We start from the raw sequence: 15,607 nt of genomic DNA on the forward strand, positions 1-15,607 counted from the left end.
CACATTGTCAAAATAATTTTGTCCGCGTTTCTGGATGCACACTCAGGCTTAACACAGCACAGCAGCATGACTCTCCCACTTCAGAAACAAGAAGATACACGAGATGTTGCAGCACCATCCGAACTCAAGGCTTCACCACCCGCTTCCCTCAACTTACAAAGGTAACAAACTCATTATAACAAGTGCTGGTTTTCTGCAGCAGCTTTTGTGAATGCATAGGCCTTTAAAAGACCTTCATAAATTCCCAAAGGCCCCCAAAGGCCTCTAACCAAAAAAGATGTTATAACCAAAAGAAAGTTTCTTGTCAACAGATGAAAGACCAGCAGCAGAGCAAACTCTAGCACTATGTTCAGATCAGTGCAACGTGCTGTCCTTCAACGTGTCTTGTTCCTATGTTTGAAGCACTGGTGTCCAGAAAGGTTACTTAAACTGGCTTGAGAAGGTCTAGATAGGACTGATACCTTTCAATCGTTTTAGAAGCATCATAAGTACACTAGGAAATATCTCCAAGCAAGGAGGCCTCCTGGGCAGACAGTGTCACAGGGGGGTGAAAACCACAATTAATGCAGGCACAATGCAAAAAGAAACCTCCCCACAAAGTTCAGATTTTGTAACAGATGAATGTTCCACAGTCTTGGACTGAGAGGTTCTGTAGAGAGAGCAAACACCAGCAAGTAGTATTAGGGCAACTTCCCCAAGCCTTCTCCTCCAACATGCCATAGCTCTGATGACAAAAGGACTGGCTTCCTACAAACAGAAGGGCTCATCCGTCGTTCCTTAGCTTCCCAAGTTCTCTTTGGCTCTGCAAAGACGGGCTACTTATAACAGTCTTGCTTGCTTGGTAGTAACTCTTCCACTGGATTGGGACCAATGCCAGCAGAATAACCCCTGGACATGCTACCGACACAGACACATTCAGCTGATTGGTGAAGGCTTTAAATTCTATTAGTCATCAAGGTATTCAGCCCCAAGACCTGCTAACAAAACCAGCTGATGGATGGTGTGAGGAAACTGCAAACTGCATGTAGCAGGAAGCCATCCTGTGCAGACTACGACCAACAAATCTTTGGTTTCTCCAGTTTGTCTTGAAGACTTTGGCACCACTGATATAATTTCCCAAGTTATAGCCAAGTTGTCAGAGAATGGATCTAGCATTATCACGGAAGTTATGGAAGTCAGGGCTATTTTGGAACTTCTTGGGAGTCTGAAGGCATTTGACCACTGACCTTGTGCTTCTAACCAGCAATTGCTCTCAACAGCAATTTTTGTGGATCTGTTTCAATCTAACTTCAGCAGCAAAACACATAGTTTAAAAATTGGAAATCAACTTCTTTCTGTCCAAGACTGCTTGGTCATCAGTCTCCCAGAATTAATCTGAGTAAGAATTTCCACTTCCAACTTGCCAACATTGTGCTACAAATCTTTTTGTGAAAAAATCTGGCATTAAAACAGCATGATGTATCACAACACTCTCTCACCCCCAAGCAACTATTTCCCGTACTAGATAAGCCCAGCTGAATACAGGCTACAGTTCTCAGGAAAACACTGCTTAACACACCATACAGAGTGCACAGAATTAGAGAAACCTGTTAGATCCAAGTAGGTTTCATTAATTTAGACCAAAAGAGAAATAATTTTTAAAAGGAGAGAGAGAAAGCAATACATCAGAGAAATACATTCCTTCCCTGGCAATGCTTGGCCCCACTTTGCTTGAAATTTTGATACCCAGCATCAAATGAGCCTTTTGAGATTCACTCACTCAAAGACCACATCACAGCATCACGTCAGCCCTGACTTCTCATTCCTGACTGGCTAGGTTTTATAGCATTCTTATTATAGAAAAAAATTAGACTGCTTTTAAACAGGTTCAGGCAAACTAAGTTTTAAAACAAAAAGAGCTGTAATACAGACCACATTTTAGATGTTTTAAAATACCAAATAGATCAACCTCAGGAACTGTAATGGCATTCTGACTTCTTTTTTCCCCCCTCTTATAACAAAGTTGCCTTCAAACCATCTGTGAAACACGCATATTTAGATTAACTTTACCTGTAAGTGTATCTGAGATCAGAACCATCAAGCGAGAAATTAGACCCAAAGGCAATTCTGTCTCATTGTAACATCAAAAAAAAAAAAACAAACAAAAACCAGAAAACCACAGACTGCGCATTAGACTGCTAGACAATAGATTTTTTTTGAGAAGAGAAATGGGGTCAGAAGTCCTCCTTCCAGACCAGACAACAGATACAAGAACTCAAGAGGAAAAGATGATTCAGGGTATGGACTAAGTATCTCTGGAAGAGGACCCTTGAAGAACAGCCAAGTGAGCAGAAAAGTTTTAAGCTTCTTTATGCCCTTGTTTTCTTCAAAAACTACAAACACCATGAGGTGCCACATTTGGGGTTTATGTGGACTGCAAACAGTAGACAGAGAGAGGTATTTGTTCACATGGGTCACAAGTGCTGACAACACGCCAGGCTGTGAGGAACATCAGGGCTTCATGAAGTGCCGAGACACAGAGCAAATGAAGAACTTATGCCTCCAGTTCCGTAAATACCGGGTATAGGCAGCCATGGAAATGGCCATTTCCATTTTAAGTAGGCCAGCATTTTACCCTGGGACGTGCCTCATATATTAAGATGGTGGTTTATGTCCTTTCAGGCAGCTCTATATTTTCAGTTTATCCACGGATGAACTCTTGGGGATGTGAAGTGTTGCGTATGGACCCAAGACTCACACTGCTGCCTTAAAAATAAAAACAGTAACTGTGTCCATCCTTTCATAATTAGAAGCAAAATATGGACCCTTTTCACCTTTGCAAATAACAGGGTATAGTTAATCCACTGCTGCTCTCCTCTGTGTTTACGACTAAACAAACAGCAGCTGCCTGCAGCTTGCGGCCTCTCCACCGACTCCCTTGTGGGGGCCATTTATTGAGTCATAAACTCCTCCGATAGTGTTATCGCCACAGCATTTGCACAAATAAAGGTTGGAAGAGAGAAAGATTAAAAAAAAAAAGAGAACTGACTTTACAGAGAAGGCAAGACAAACGCTTTACAGATCTGTTTGCTTTGAGCAAGGACTGACCGACAAAAGGCAGGGCAGGCGCGTTCCCGGCTGAGGGTGCCTGGGTGTAACATCCTCCTGATAGGAAACACACAGATTTATCCGAAACTACAAAGCTGCGTTTCAGAAAGCTCAAACAAACATAAAGCCTTCCAAGTTAGATATATTGCATTTCAAGTAGCGCACCCTGTGATATGTTTATATCTTCTCGATGAGTTGTCAACAGCTAAGATCTACCTCTGCAGAATCTCTGGGGAGGAGAAATCCTGGCGTTTCTCAAATACAGGCTATGGACCGTGCTATATCTGGCCAAAATGTTCTTCCCCCAGCCACACACCCCGATGGCTATGCTCTACCCCAATAAGTACAGAAACAATCTACAATGCATTTTGCAATCCATCAGAATGGAAACAGTCATAAGAGCCTAATGATCCAGAATGATACCTGCAGTGCAGCCCGTGGCATCCAACGCATCCCGAAGCTGCTTCTCCTAAGCAGAGAGAGACTGAGGTTGCAGAAACGACAGCTCCCAGTGGGCCACGCTTCAGCAGGATCCAAAATGCTTGAGTGAAACTGCTCCATCAGGATGGGACACTGCACGACTACCTGCGGCATCTTCTCAGCAATCTAGGTCACTGCCCACAGATTAGAGACAAACTTCCAGCAGAGCTGCAGTGCTTTGATGTGTGTGCCAAACGGGAACCGGGCTTTCACAGGGATCACTTGGAAAAGTAGGAGCAGTAAATTGACCACATTCTTTTTGATTACAGGCAAGGGCAAAGAAGAATGCAGTCGACTCAAGGTTATGTTAAAAGTCTACCTCTGCTGGAATCCAGACAACTGGAGTTTTGCAAGGGCTTGTTTGCATAGCGGAGTGACTCACTGTAAACCAGTGTGAATTTTCCCTGCTTTTCCATTATAAGCTGAGAATGCTCATATACAGAGAAGTTGCTGTTACCATAAACTCACTCACCAGTTTATTGCATTGTAATTTCCTGACGTAGACAAGCCCTAAAGCCTCGATGGAAGTGGGTTTACCTTTGTCTGTTACAAACAGCAGACTCGTGAGGAGCTGGACGCGGAATACGGAGAAGGAGCGCAGAATTATGAATGGCTCCTAGCTCAATGTATACAGCACCTACTGACAAGGGAATACACGTGTCTGAGTATGCAGCTCTTTATAGCTTGGTTTGGCCAGGAGCTAGAGCGCAAAAATTTCACCTTGGTCCTTCTGTGAAAGACAGGCACCTAGAGACAGTAAGAAAACACTCGGAAAGAAAAAAATACAAGCTCTTCACTAACAGGCATTTTTCTGCACACTGTCGCAGGAAGCAGGTCCTGTTTGAAATCTCAGACCACGTTAATGTATGGTCACCAGAGGCTGCATTTTTCCAGTGGCAGCTGGTTGGAAATTCCCTCGTATAACCACCAATTACGTAACAAATTAACCAACTAAAATTCGATGGAAATTCAGATTTGCCAACTGGTGTGAACAGGACGTCAGGAAAGCAGAATGGGTCACAAATATTCTGAAAAGCTTGCATGTGAGTGCATATTTGCAGGGGAAGGGAAGCAATACAGCAATAGGACTTAGACTTTAAAAAAAAAAATTAAATCATTTGTTTTTCGCTTCCATCTGGACTCAGAGTAAGAAATTACGCAGATTTCCACTGCCCACTCTCCTTTTTCTTCCACACCCTCTTTGCATTGGCACGAGATAAAACCTTGGGGAAACAGCAGCAGCAATTTTCAATTCTCATTATCTAACGGCAGCAGTAGCTCTTGGTGAAACTTGCGGTCAATAAACTACAGGCAATTTTAAAAGACACAATGGGAACTGCCCCTCCCACAGCTGTCCCATTATCCCAGCTTTTATTAGATTTAAAGCCAGCGATTTTTATGCTGTAGCTGAAGTTCTGCAGAGCCATGAAAACAGACCACCAGAAAAGATAAAACACTCCTAAATTAAACAGGAGACATTATAGTAACATACTCTAAAGTCAGAGAGCTCCCACATCGGCAAAGCACGGGACCCAGCAAGTGACCCAGAGCCCAGGCGGGCCGACGCCGTGGCAGCCAGTCAATGGTGACGTGACCAAAACTGAACATTCCAGATGGTATAAATGGCAAAAGTTAGAGAGCAGGTTGGGCAGGACAAGTTGAAAGTACACTAGCTACGAACACTGACAATCAGAGCAGGATCCTGCTCCCGTAACGCTATGAACATCCCACGACAGGCACTAACTTTGGAGTGCATGGTCCGGATGTCCCCAGAGCAGAGAGGAACACTCACCTGCAGATGACAATTCAGTCGACCTGCTTCAGATGGCTGCTTTAGGATCAGCTGCACCATGCCCTGGCAGTGCCTACTGCCCTCCCTTGACTACAAAAGAAGCCCCGATGGCCAGAAAACATATAAAACAGGTAATGTCAGTTATAGCCCTGCCACGCACTACGATAAAGTAACCTGTTCCTGTAAGAGGGCCTGTACAGGAAATGAGTAGAAAATACATTTCAAAACTCATTAAATGATTACCTGATACATTTGTCCACGGGGCAGAAGGAACTGAGGGTGCATCTCGGCTCCTGGCTCAGAGATGTGCACAGCAATAGGCAAAGGGAAATGGGTGCCCAAAGGAACAGTCTCCAACCAACACAGTAAGGAGGAAGATGCAAAGAATTATTCTCATCCACTGTAAGCTGTAATTTTCAGTCTAGAAATCTAGAGCTTGTTTTCTCTAAGTCTAATGTATACCATGCCCTGGAGACATTTTTACCAGCCATCAAAAGGAACTTGCAGAGAACCAGATGCTTCATTAAAGAATATTCACCAAGCCTTATAAAATCTTTAGTAAAAAGCAGAAGAACAAATCACCAGCATGCAAGTGAGCTGAAGTCACACATCCAGCTTTGATTACAGCCTCCTGTACTGGAAAACAAATTGTGTTTAAAAAAAAAAGGAAAAAACACCCAAGAAATCAAGAGATTCTGGCCCCTCTTTCCCACATTCCTCCAACCTGAATTTCCTGAATGAGAAATGCGTGAGACAAAGCCATTTGGTAGAAGTTGCTAATTTAAACTTAAAGAAAAATAACAGCTCAAAAGGGGAAGGGAGGAGGGAGTTTTAATGCTTTATAAAAAAACCACAACAGCTTGTGACCACTACATATATCTCAGGAATCAGAAGACTCAGCAAGAGCAGTGAGGCAAATTGTCAGGGTTTGAGCTGTCCTGGGACAAAAGAAACTGCAGAAGACATGCTGCCTTACACAAATTTTATTTGAATTGGTACGTGCAGAACCCTCTAACGCCTACATCTAGCAGCAAGGTCTAGTTACCCATTCCTTAGTCTCCCTCACTCTTTCCTAAAACATAGCAAGGAGATTTTCTGCCATATTGTCATCATCCACAACAAATTAATGTCCTACGCACTGCTCCTTCCAGGAATTTTCTATAACAGTGGGGAAAAAAATTTCTGAAGTTCACTGAACACTCTGGGCACCAAGACGACCCTCAGTTTTCGGTTTATAAAGAAAACCTACCCAAAACCCCACCGCCACACCAATCCAAAAAAGATCCAAGTTAATAGGATCTTTCACTGCCCTCTGCTGTTACCAGTCATTTAGCTTCCAATTTACTCTTTAATAATGTCGGGCTGGGGCTCAGGGCTGGCAGCGTCCCAGCCCCTTTCTCAGGCGGGTTGGAGCCGCAGCTTGCAAATATGCTGAAGTTTAATGCAATCTGTCTTCTTTGGTAATCACATTCCGCCCGCACTGCATGCAATAAAGATGTATTGGTAAATGCATTTGCTAAAGATATACTCCACCGAAAAGGCTACAGGGCTGATTTACAGGAGGCAAGGAGGAAGCATCAGGTAAGGGGGGCTGGCAGGAGATGCGCCAACGCTCTGCGCACAGCAACAGAGGGCAGGGATTGTGCAGAGGCAGCACCGGCACCGCTTCACTTTAAAGCTGAGAAAGAAAAAGAAACCACACGTTTTGGGAGCTGGGGACTTTAAAGATATCAGAGAAAAGCCCTTTCCCTGGCAGCTTTAACCTTGCTGATTTGCAGACATACAAAGACCTTCTTTGTAAACAGGAAGGAAAAAAATTCCACTAGGACTAGCAACAACATTTGGTCTAATATATCCTGACAATTTTCCCATCTCCTTCTGTCGGGCTTCTTCTGGGAGCCGGCTGGCAGCTTGTTTCATGTTATACTTAAATCAGGCACACAGCTTCCCCTCACAATGCTAATGCGACAGAGAAAGACTGCTTCTATGAAATCTCCACCCTTCGCATTAGTAATCCCATGAGAGGAGTCTCAGTTTTCTATTCCCAGAAGGCTCCCCAAATTCACCTTACTATAGTCTCAGCACCTTTTGGATAATTTTCTATCCCCCCAAAAGAAAAGCATGCCCTCGAGGGACAGCTGACACACTGAATTCTCATGTGGGGAACAGCATCCTATACGCTCCAGACATCCCAAGCAGCAGCTTATGTCTTACCACTCACTTTTACTGAGACCATATCCTACTTGTTATGTCCAAATCCTTCATTTTTCCTTTCTCCTTCACTTGTTTCAATAGACAGAAATTCTTCCAAGGTAGTGAGCAGCTACTGTCCTAAGGCATCAACAGAATCTACTAGGGCTCTGCATCTCAGAAGGAAGAGCCATAAGGCTTCCTGGCCCCCCGCACAAGATAAACAGTTTTTAGGAGCGTGCAATTTTCTTAATAGGCAGCAGCTTTGCCCACTAAAGAAGCTTTCCTCATGCAGCAATGAAAGGAAGAAAGACCTCCAACTGCGAAGTCCCATAATGGGAGGATGTTTAGAGCTCGTTCAAAATGTTGCTGACAGTGGCAAAACAGATTTGCCTACCACTTGCAAACTACAGCATCGAAGAAGGCAAAACTCAGGAAAATTATTGTGACTGGCTTTGAAACCTTGGAGCATCGGTGCTACTGTTTTGGTGGCAGCTCAGTATGACAGGACCCACCGATGGGAGTGAAGCTGGGACACGCCACAGTGTGAGTGGGAAACGTGGAATGTATGTGGGAACATGGATCCCAAAGAAAAATTGTCTCCTATGAACATTGCAATTTGACTAACAGGTACCACAGCTCTCAGAAACACTTCCAGAAGAAAACACCATGCAAAACAGACAGCAAAACCAGCAAGAATAACAGGGAAGCTTTTGTTACCTTCTGAGCTGCACTGACACAGCGCTGATACTTCTTTGCCAGCTCTGAGCATTTGAGCACTTCATGTTTGTTTTCTTGGTAGCACTTCAGAATTTCAGACTGCAGGCTTGCACAGACAGGATCAGTGTTCCTCCTCCTGCAGGGAAAACAAGCACAGAAAGATATGTGAAGAGGAGTTTTCACCCACTTACTAACATTTTACCAGTGACACACATACTAATTTTGTATTGGAGTCACCTAGCCCTAAAAAAGAGAGAAACTGGTGGGAGCAGGAATCACCAAAGTGGGTCAAATGACCAACAGCATCCTTCAGCTGAAAAATCCAGAGTACTTAGCAGAAAGAAAGAACACTTTCCTTCTAGGTTGCATGTTTTACCCTTAGATAAAACACCATCTCTCCTCTGCAGTCAGGGGAAAAAAAAAAAAAATCAATTCCAAGAGGTTCAACGATTTCCCCAACTCCCATTGGAAATCTTTGGCAGAACTCAGGAATCCTGGCTGGGCCTGAGCTAGATCTGTAACAGTCTGACAAGGAACTGAACGGACTGGTTGAATAAGCCGCCTCAATCTATTGAATTCTCATCTATTTAAACACTTGAAAAAATCCAACTGTGGTTGAAAGCACTGCAATTCTCCCAGTGACTAGAAAAAACGGAATAATAGCAAGACCAGATATCTTTTTCTTTGTATTTCTGAAGCAATTAGTACTCATACCCCGTAAGCGGCATTGACAGCTACCCAAGAACAATTAGGGATGATGTTCTTACACTCTAATGTGCATGTGTACATATGGCACATCATCAGCAACAGTACCAATAAAGGGGAAGGTCGTTGTAAAACAATACCAGCAACAATGGCACAAACACAGTAACAACAGTGTCATCAGCTGCACAGACAGGCAGACACAAATTGCAGGAATTTGCAGCACAATTGCCATGGTCTGTTTTACCAGAGAACAAGAGAACATATGCTGAGGTGTAGCAATCCTCAGATGTTGCCTCCTAAACCATAAATCCAGTTAATTCCTTGCATTTTCTGCCCCAATATGTTTAGAGATGTGTGCCCAAATATCAAATGCACCTCTTCCTTCCAAAACACTTGGTGCTACGGGCAGGCATTAATGCCACACTATGATGTATTCATTCCCACAGTAACAACAACAGGCACTCACTCAGCAACAGGGCTCCAGAGCAAGGCAGAGAGAAAATGTGACCTGTTCCTGGGCAGGTCTCATTCTCTCGGGTGGAACGGATTTTTAAGAACCACAAAATCTTAAATCAAGATCTTCTAAAAGCTTTTGGAGAACTCAGATAGGAGTTCCCAAATCACGCTCGTTTTTGTAGGGCGCTCAGGAAGGCAAGTGGAAGGATCCAAAGAAGAAAAAAATAAATTCTGCCCTTTTCCTATCAGTAGCCTGATTGCTACCCCAGAATAGTCCAGTTGCGACATACTCCAAATGATATTACTTCAATGCTACTTAAATGATATTACTTCAGTTCTACTTCCAACAAACATGGACAGACTACAAATTTATCAGTAACAGTATGACAGACATACTCTAAACACTGCTGTTTGGATCAGAAACCACCAAAGACACTATATAGACTTCTTTTTCCACCTCTTCACTAATCTTACAGCTTTCAGAAGAAACCTATTCCATGCAGAGTCCCTACAGGCTAGTGTGCATTTCTAATTTCTATGTTCTGTAGCAAATCACTCTAAAGCCTCTAAAAATCCATACTCTAAAAAATCTTCAAATTTTGGAATAGAAGAGAACCCAGGGAGAGCTTCAGAAACTCATAATGTTGGCATTTTGCTTTGTCACTAACTTTAATATCACTCTAATCAAATCAGCGAGACTGTGGAAACGATACCAAACAATACCAGGTCAGGAAATACCACCAAATCCCTCAATTCATTGAAAAAGTTAAGACTTTTAAAATTAGGTTTTTCTTTTTTTTTTAAACTCAGCCATGTTAAACTGAAAGGCATTTTGTATTTTTCATGCAGAGAGCTGGAAGAGCAGAAAGGTACAGCACGCCACAAAACAGTCTGTATTCACCTGAATTGAACAATATGGTACAAATATTCAGGAGAATGCTTGAGGCTGCCATTATCAGCATGGACAGTTATAGGAATTGAGCCTTTTTGGTTTTATCTGTTCCTTCACTGTCCCTCCTATAGCATCAGTCATACAACAGTAGTGCAAAGTCCACGGTCCTCTTCTTGAGGAGAAGAACTTGGTGCTCAGCCCATAGCACAGGGCTATTTAAAAGCCACACTGTGGTGAGTGAGGAGCCAGAGTGAGTGTTGCTGCCTAAAGTCTACCAGAGGCACAGGATCAATCAGCATGGAATGGCATTGCCCGGCGAGTACCTAAATCAGTGTTTATATGTGCCACTTCCCACAACACAGAGAAGATTTATTGGGCACCAGGTATCCAGAATCGTAACGATTCTTCATTTCTTCAAAATAAAACCTCAAACTCAGGTTATGCATCACTTGCAGCACCAGCTTCTCAAAACAGGTTTAAAGAAACTAATCAACGTAATGCTAAGTTGGTTAAGGTAATTATCAACATAAATTCCACAAACCAATATATTAGTGCAGTCACAAGTGAACTGGAAATTCAACAGAACTAGTTAAATCCTACTGAGAAAGACATTTCACTTTGGAGTGGGAAGCTAGCACTGCTTGGGAGATAACTGTGCCTGTGCCCCACCATGCAGCCCCGTCTATGAAATGAAGGCACAAGAGGTAAACGTGAGCTCACCATAAGGGAGAAAATCCTGCATAGTCCAGGAGAACACAAGCCACCCACATCCAGCAGACTAGTTCTGGTGCCCATCTGGGCTGAAAAAGGGTATCTGAACTGCTTCGGGGAACAATTGCTTGAGGAGCACAGCAACCACTACTCCTGTCCTATCTGACTCAAAGGGATGCCACTCTCCTGCTCATATTAAGTCTCTTAACTTCAGGTTGCAACGTTTCCACTCAGGTGGTAACTACAGCCCTATACACCAGTTGCACCTTACAGTTGTCTGGCTTTACTCATATATGTCTGAAAGGAAAAGGAATTAAACATGAAAAGCCTGATGGAGACCAGCAGCATCTAACTACTAACATCTCTGTTAAGAGAAACAGCACGCTGTCTTCCAAAGGACGTGGACCTTCGTCAACCGTCTCCCTTCAACCTCTGCCCAGCTCAAGGCTGTTGATACTAATCAACCTTTAGAAAAATTAATCTTCTAGACGCTCCACTGCTCTTGGTAAACATCTCATTGTTTGAGGGGTTTTATTATTATTTCTTAAACAACAAGGAGGAAGGAACATGGTGGAGCAGGGATGAGTTCTGAACACATAAAGAGCAGATTAGTAACCTTTGACCTGTCTTCTAAAATGGGTCACAGTTTTAAGCAAAAATACGCTACTACCAAAAAAGGTAGACAATTAGCCTCTAAAATAAAATGCATTGCTATTATCAAAACAGATGTAAGAGGCTCGTTTATAGCAGGTAGGGAAAAGGCAAGAGAGAAAGGCTGGGCCGGGAGGGGTGAGGACAGTACCCCCAGCCAGGCAGGTATGGGAGATGGGCTCTGACAATGCCTCGGAAATAAATGCAGGACATACAGAATATGAAAGATTAAACCAATAACACACACTCTCATCTGTTTAAAGGAAGAGGAAAGGAGAAAAGATGACAGGAGGGAAAAAGGAAAGGATGAATCTAGAAATAAAACTCGTTAGTGGTGCCTCCCCTGCCGTAGTGGGGAAAGAAACCTTTGCCTCGCCAGCGTTCAGAGGGAAGGAAGGCTACGTACACATGAAATCCACAATTTCAGATCTTCCTCCCCCCCGCCCCTCCACGGAGGGATCTAAATCAGGTCTTTGTCTGGGAAAGAAGAGAGAGTTTTTCTTAAAATGAAACAAAGGGCATCCTTCTCTCTGCTATCCCTTGAGGTAAGACGGAACGAGCACGATCTTGCTGCATTTTGACACACCGAGAGTTACCAAATCCTCTCTATCACTGCGTATTCCCTTTACTTTATTTAATAAATGAAATCTCATCAACTTATCCTTCTTCTATTATCACTGCTGACATCAATCTGATAATATTGGCTTGGCGTGGAATCGTGCTATTATATGTCCTCTTGATATTTAATTTAAGAGAAACGTCTGCAGTGGGGTGAATATGTGAAGCAAGCTTTTTATTACTGGCAGCAGTAAGGACGCTGGGAGTGAATTAGACATTCATCTTAGTCAGGGCCAATCTAGTGGCTCAGAAGAGGTTTTCTTCTTAACCCTCTCCTAACTGTTCAATAGCAGCAGGTAACGGCTGCTCCAGTCAATAACTGCATTCATTTGTCTCGGCAAATTCATTTCTACATGGATATAAACCCCGTGAAGAAGTGCTAAGCGTCCGGGAGGTTAAAGCAAGGTTCTTTGAGAATTTCCATCATAAGCTCTGCGATAGTAGGAAGAGTGCTGGTCTGAACGTCCATCAATTAATCAAGAAGCAACACAGCTTCCAAAGGCAAACATACAAACTTACTGCAAGAAGCAATGAAAGTGGTATCACCAGGACACAGACCCCATGGAGAGGAGGTTTCAAACACGGCACGATGGCTACTTGCTAGTTCCTGCTGACAGGTTCCCTTTTCAGAAGAAGAATTATGAACGCTATTGGAAAGCAAGGGAAAGCTGGAAGATGTGTATGTACTTGCTAGTCCTTCCACTCAGCTGAAAAAAAATCAGACTAGCCAAGCAGAGGTACAACTTCAGTGCTTTAGGCCTTGGCAGCTGCTTAGACTAGCGCAAAATCAGTAACTCCACAGCGAGAACCACACCTTCACTTGGCTTTACCAGGTAGAAGAGCAACTCCAGATGGAGTTAAGAGCAAGATCATCTTATTACCTTTTACCCTGGGAAACCGTTCAGACTGAGAAAAAACTTGAGATAGAGACTGATGGTATCTAAACCTAGACATTGAGATACCTCTGCTTAGAAAGTCAAAAATAAAGGCACGCAGGGTCCCTCGTATAAGCTGACTTTCGAGCATCTAGCTCCAGCACACAGCTGCAACCTAAATGAGGCAACAACCTGGAATTTCCTGTGGGCTGCAAAATCCAGCAACTGGATTAGCTGCTTTCTGCTGCATTATTTGATTAAGACCAGTGTCTGAGGTAACCTGAGCAAACCACATTAGTCACCACTGTCACTGCAGCGCAGGCAGCCTCGGAGGTCAGCAATGAGGTGCAGGGGCAGCACTGTGAGCAAAACCCCGGGCACACAGCGGCACTTTCTGCACATCAGGAAGGAATCAGAGACGTGTCACATCGCTGGTTACCATGTTTATGTATCCAGGGTACATTATGTGCATTTCAGACTAAGCTCAGTGATGCTTTGGTCACATAAATGTGCCGTGCTGCCACACTGTACTGTACATATATAAAAGCCGATAAGTGGTTAACTGACCTGTAAAACTGCATTCTCCCTTGGGTAGCAGTTGGCTCCGATGGCTTCTCTTTAACATGTCAGAAAAATAACTCCAGACAGATGCAATACACAGCACATAGAAAGGTTCCATCCTCTCTCATTATTGCATCCTTGACATTTACAGCAGAAAATTAAACACAATTGAAGCATTTCATTCGCATATAACAAACTCATCAGCACAGAGCAAACAGCCAGGAAAGGTAACTTTCAGCACAGGCTGCAGGATGCTGCACTATCACAACGCACACACTATGGCCTCACCACAACCTATGGGATTCCCTGATCCTGCATGTCAGTTTGATAACGTGGCTCAAATGAAAGAGGGAAGAGTCATGTTGCAGCTGTTTGGCAAGAGAAATAAGAGATGGAAGAAGCTCAATAGATTATCCAAATGTCTACTAAAAATTCAGTAATATTTAAGCTACATAACCTAGCACAGTGTAAACAAACTGCATGCCTCATGAGGATAAACTAATGTGATCAGGAAGGAAATATTTCTGATCAGCCTCATGTATTCAAAACACTGCTCATCAGGCTTCGCCACTGCACTGGATGGAATACAAGGCTTGCAGAAGCAATATAGTGCGTGGAGCAAGGGGAGTCAGACTGAAAGAGAAGGTGAAACCTCATGACAACTTTCGTGAGAACAGGGGCACTACCTCCAAATTTCAGCTGAAGCAGCTGTATCTCTGTCTTTCTAAACCCTTCTCCTACGCCTTGTCACGCTGTCTGCAGCACACTACTGCACAGCTGCAGGACTTCCCCTCTCTCCTTCTCCCCCTTGACAGCTGCATTTCGATAAGTCACCCGATTCTCTTCTTCCCTACCTTGTCCATGGACGTGCTTAAAGAGTGCATATTTATAAAGTACCACAACTTTCTGGGTGACTCTGCAGTTCCTACAAATTTGTCACTCAAGTACTTCCCAATCTCCACTCCTCTTTTGACACAGCTTGTTTGAAGCTGCCACGCAACACCCCACTGCGATTCGGTGGACTCGATGCATCCTTGTCCTTTCCAGGTCAGACACCACCCTTCCTTCCAGTCACAGACACACAAAAGCTGTTCTGAAATCTTCTCCCGTTTAAGTAACTAGATTCTATCACTGAGAACAAAACTTAACATGAATGTCCAAATCTCAAGTGGCAGCAACTTGTGTCACTACTGCATTCAGTGAAAACAGCCTGACCCGACCGCATTTTCTTCATCAAACAAAAAAAAAACCAAAAACCCAAACTCTAAAACATACAGATTGAAGTGGAAAATAACTTACATTTAGCAGTTTTCTGTAACAACCTCTAATTTTAGACATCCAACAACAATCTCTCTATTTCAGTGATGAAATTGGTGCAAAGAGATTGTGTGACCCAATCCAATGCTGGTTCCAGCTCTCTCTCTTACTTATTCTGACATCACAAACTCTCCTGTCCTCCTTCACGGTTTATCCTCACACACAAGCAGTCATCTCCCATTTCACCAATGGGTCAGCCTGAAAGAGTTCAATTTATACTTCATCGTGCTTTGCCAAGTGCAGTTTCAACCAAATTTAACTGGCTTCCACAGCACCCCATAAGCTGCAAGCGCTGGGGTTTTGGCGGTGGGCTGTGGGTCTTTGGGGGAGAAGGAGGAGGGCAGCAATATGCAAAAAGCTGTACAAAACCGTACAAAATTAAATGAAGCCTATCCTACTGAACCTGCAAACGCACTAACTAATCATCCCTATTAGCATTCTGCATGGCAGATGGCAAGTGGTTTGGAATAATGAGAGACTTTTCCCCACAAGTGGATAATTCCAAGTACATTTGGATGTAAATTCTTTACTGATTATGATGGTAGAATACTG

At 43.4% G+C, this 15,607-nt stretch overlaps 1 protein-coding gene across 3 annotated transcripts in view; it reads right to left on the bottom strand.

Moving 5' to 3' along the window:
• Positions 1-15,607, bottom strand: part of CHCHD6 (coiled-coil-helix-coiled-coil-helix domain containing 6) — a 114,434-nt gene that overhangs the window by 29,961 nt on the left and 68,866 nt on the right. For all 3 annotated transcript variants that reach the window (XM_014946611.1, XM_014946609.1, XM_014946608.1), the window contains one exon: positions 8,270-8,405. In XM_014946611.1, the coding sequence (XP_014802097.1) occupies positions 8,270-8,405 (136 nt within the window). The remainder of the gene's footprint in view (positions 1-8,269; positions 8,406-15,607) is intronic.

This window comes from Calidris pugnax, unplaced genomic scaffold (genome assembly GCF_001431845.1).
Source record: "Calidris pugnax isolate Ruff unplaced genomic scaffold, ASM143184v1 scaffold81, whole genome shotgun sequence".
Classification (NCBI taxonomy): domain Eukaryota; kingdom Metazoa; phylum Chordata; class Aves; order Charadriiformes; family Scolopacidae; genus Calidris; species Calidris pugnax.